Source organism: Microtus ochrogaster, chromosome 22, assembly GCF_000317375.1.
Source record: "Microtus ochrogaster isolate Prairie Vole_2 chromosome 22, MicOch1.0, whole genome shotgun sequence".
NCBI classification, from domain to species: domain Eukaryota; kingdom Metazoa; phylum Chordata; class Mammalia; order Rodentia; family Cricetidae; genus Microtus; species Microtus ochrogaster.
In genome coordinates, this window is record NC_022023.1 from 24754439 (window position 1) to 24758401 (window position 3963).

Here is a 3963-nt window from a genome sequence, read left to right on the forward strand (position 1 = left end):
GGCAGAGAGACAGAAAGATAGATGATAGACAGAATAATTTAGTAGGTCAGCTTTAGGTAGAAACAATAGCAGGGTAACTGTTAAGAGCTGAGAACTAGTAGTTACTCCGTCCCTGAGGCTGCTGTCTCAGCAGTAGGAGTCCCACAATTGCTGTCTCTCATTAAAGGGGACTGGTAGTTTCTCAGTCCACAAGGCTGGGTACCTCAGCAGTCCCAATGCCCAATCTGGTGTTTGAGATCTAGAAGCTTCCTGGGGAAACATTGGTCCTTAGTCCACAACAAAAGCCTGGAAACACTGGAAACAAGGGGCAAATCCACTCAGCCACAGGAGGGAGGCCAAGTGAGCAGATGGCAAATGATCCTTCTACCACACCCCTTTTACCTCTGCACTGCTACCTGAAGGTGCCAGCCACAATCAGGGCAGGTCTTGTCACATCAATCAGGCCAGGCACTTCTTAGGTGAGGTTCCCTTTGATTCTAATTTATGGCAAGTTGGCATTAAAATCGAACATGTTACAGGGGAGTCGTATATAGGATATAAAAAACTGTAAAAATTCAACACTAATAAAAAGCCACTAGATAAACTGGCCAATGAACTAAACAAATACTCTCAAAAGAAGAAACACAAATAGCCAATAAATACTCTAAAAAGTTCCCAGTTTCCTTGGCAGTCAGGGAACTGCAAATTAGAAGCAATAACCTTAATAGTATTGTTCTAGCCAAAGCTAGAACTCAATCCCAAGGCCCATCAGCCGGTAGGTGGACGAATAGATGCAACACCACTTATCCATGTGGTGGAATATTATTTAGTCATGAAAAAGAAAGGAGTGCTGATACACGCTACAACATAGACAGATCTCTGAATATTGTCATGCTAGGAGAATAAAGTCAATTGCCAAAGGTCACTAAGAGATGACATGCTCAGAGCAGGGAAGTCTGTAACCAGAGAATGCGGATGATGGTGATACCTAAGGATACCTAGGGATGGTGGCACAGAGCAAAGGGAAAGGATGCCAATGGACACCAGGCTTCTCTGGGAAACTGATGGGGCAGTGGTTGCAGAATCCTGAACAGCACTTCCACGGTCTCTAAATTATATTAGCAACAGCTGTTTGAAAGCAATAGGAATGCCCCTCAGGGCACTGTCATTCCAGCACTATAGAGGCCAAGACATAAAGGTGGCAAGTTTGTGTAGCCTGAGTTACACAGAATTGATATCTTCCATAAACCAGCTCATCACATACTGACGCAAGCAAGAACTCCTTAGTAACCCTGCACAGAAGGCACCCTTCACCAACCCCAGTGCTGGCATCCACTGTGCCCATCATGGTGGGTGCTGCTCTGGGCCAGAGAACCTCTTCTAACACTTGGTCACCTCGAAAGTCATAAAATGAAGCTATTAGTACACAGATGGTTTTATTGAATGTTAACTTTATTAAATTTCAGAGATACTTATAAGTTAATTTTCATATAAACAGAAAACACAAAATCTTCACAGTACATGGACCACGTGTTAAAGGAGGTGTGAGGTCTCACACCGAGCACCTCTCAGATGCACAGTCTACTTCTGAGGTCTGGGTCTCCTTCGCAGATCCCACATGCAAACGGGCATCACAGTATTCCTGAGGGGAGCCTTCCTTACAGTAGGCTCCTCCCTCTTTGCTGTGAGTATGAGAGGGATGAAAACTACAGTAGACACTCAAGATCAGCCCTCCAGACAAAGAAGCTCCCTGGAGCTAAAATCAGGCTTTAATCAGGTTAAATCTCCCAAGCATAGCACAGGACTTGCTCAAAACAGAAAAGACACTGGGTGCATGGGTGGAAGGATGGATGGATGGATGGATGGATGGATGGATGGATGGATGGATGGATGGACGGACGGACGGACGGACGGACAGATGGGTGGTGAGTGGATGGATGGATGGATGGATGGATGGATGGATGGATGGATGGATGGATGGGCAAATGGATGGATGGGTGGGTGGGTGGATGAATGGAAAGTTGGATGGAAGTAAGGGAGGACAGACTGATAGAGGATACAGAAGTGACTCAGGGGGACTATAGGGAGATATATATTAGATAGATAGATAGATAGATAGATAGATAGATAGATAGATAGATAGATAGATAGATAGATAGATATAAAAAGATAAATGGATAAATGAAGGGGAAGAGATGAAGAGAAGAGGTGAAGGAAGAAGAGAGAGGAAAGGAGAGCTGTATGTATGTATGTATGTATCATGTATGTATGTATCATGTATGTAGAGATGAGCAGAGAGCCAGGCTATTGTAGGAGACTGCTTCTTTGCTCCTGGCTGCTCAGCCCCGAAATAATCACACAAAAGCTGTATTAATTAAATCATTGCTTGGCCAATCACTTAAGTGTATTGCTATCTAGCTCTTACATCTAGAATTAACCCATTCCCATTATTTTATATTTTACCATGAGGCTTGTAGCCTACCAGCAAGGTTCCAACTGGCAGCTCATATGTTTCCCCTCTGGTGGCTCCATGGTATCTCCCTGACTCCGCCTACTCTCTCTATATAGAGCTCTTTCAGCCTGTCTATATTCTATTAAGCCACTGGCCAAAAGCAGCTTCTTTATTCATTCACCAATAAAAGCAACACATGTACAGAAGGACCTCCCACATCACTGGGTCCTTTGATGAATATGTAAGTAAATGAGGTCCCACGGCATGAGTCTTTTGACCATTCAGGAAACATAAAGTACCAGACCAGCCTTCTCTAAGAGAAACCCTACCCCATGTCCAGATGGCAGAATGCAATAGGCTGAACCCACTGGCCCCAGAGTGGGCACCACCTGACCCTGGCATAGTGGACACCCCTGGTGTTTGCCCTCAAGGAGCTCTGAAGTGACTGACAAGTCCCCAGAGAAGGAACTCGTCTGCCTGAAAACCTCTGGAGCTGCATTCTGAGGTCCCAACAGGGCTGAAGGCTTATCATGGGTCGGGACCATGGCCCATCTCTGAGTTCATTTCCACTAAGAGATCCCTTTACACGGCCCCATGCATACCATATTCCTAGGGAGTGGAAGCCATTTTACTTTACAGAGCATATTCGGCCTACCCCAGCACTGCTTCAGACTCCTCAGCCCAGAGCCTAAAAGGTGAGCAGAGATAGGCAGGACCCATAGACACTGTCTCCAGCACCAGAGACTATTCAGGGCCACTTCAAACCCTCAGGCTCAGATCCTGATGAAGCCAGATGAACCTGAGGAGTTAGGAGCTTGCCGCGCACGCTTCCACCACAGCTCACCAGCCAGCCCAGCGACTGCCACTGTCCTCTTGGCTCCCTGGCCCTCCGTCTCATCCCAGGAGGGTCTCAGGGGCATCCCAGCTTCCTCCTCTCTTTTGACACATTCTTGGTCATTCTGTGTCTCCCGTTCTTCAGCGATCCACTCCTGAAATCAGACAGTAAGCCAAAGGCGTTCACCTCAAACATTCTGATGAGGTCATCCTGGACAATACTAGACAAGAAGGGTCTAGGCTGACCTGACTGGGTTGGTCCCTATACTTCCTGCTGAGATTAAAGGCGATAAGCCGTGTTCGAACATACCAGCTAGCCACAGGGAAATGACATTTTGTCATGGGTGCACATATTAACTGGATGAACCCAAAGGACATCCCAGCCAAGACTCGAGTAGGTCAGAGCAGAGCAAGGAAGCCGTGCAGTCGGCCCCAGCATTGGAGGGATGAACGGATTCAATTAAACACAAGTCAGACTACTCCAAAGCAGCTCAGGCCACACTGGGCATGCCCACACTTCTCACATCATTACCCTCCACAGTACTGAACATCGATTTATGTGATATTTATACTGCACTAGGTGCCCAGGTCATTGAGAGCTGATGCCACGTGCATGGGAGGATGAGTCAAACAAGGACACCATTGTACAGGGGGGACTTGAGCATCCAACTTAGGGCATCCAAGGAGGGTCTTGAAAC

At 46.7% G+C, this 3963-nt stretch overlaps 1 protein-coding gene across 1 annotated transcript in view; it reads right to left on the minus strand.

Annotated features, from left to right (window-relative positions):
• The window catches only part of Fam169b (family with sequence similarity 169 member B), a 75240-nt gene that overhangs the window by 5697 nt on the left and 65580 nt on the right, over positions 1 to 3963 (minus strand). The window contains exon 10 of the mRNA XM_013350209.1: positions 3276 to 3420. Within this exon, the coding sequence (XP_013205663.1) occupies positions 3276 to 3420 (145 nt within the window). The remainder of the gene's footprint in view (positions 1 to 3275; positions 3421 to 3963) is intronic.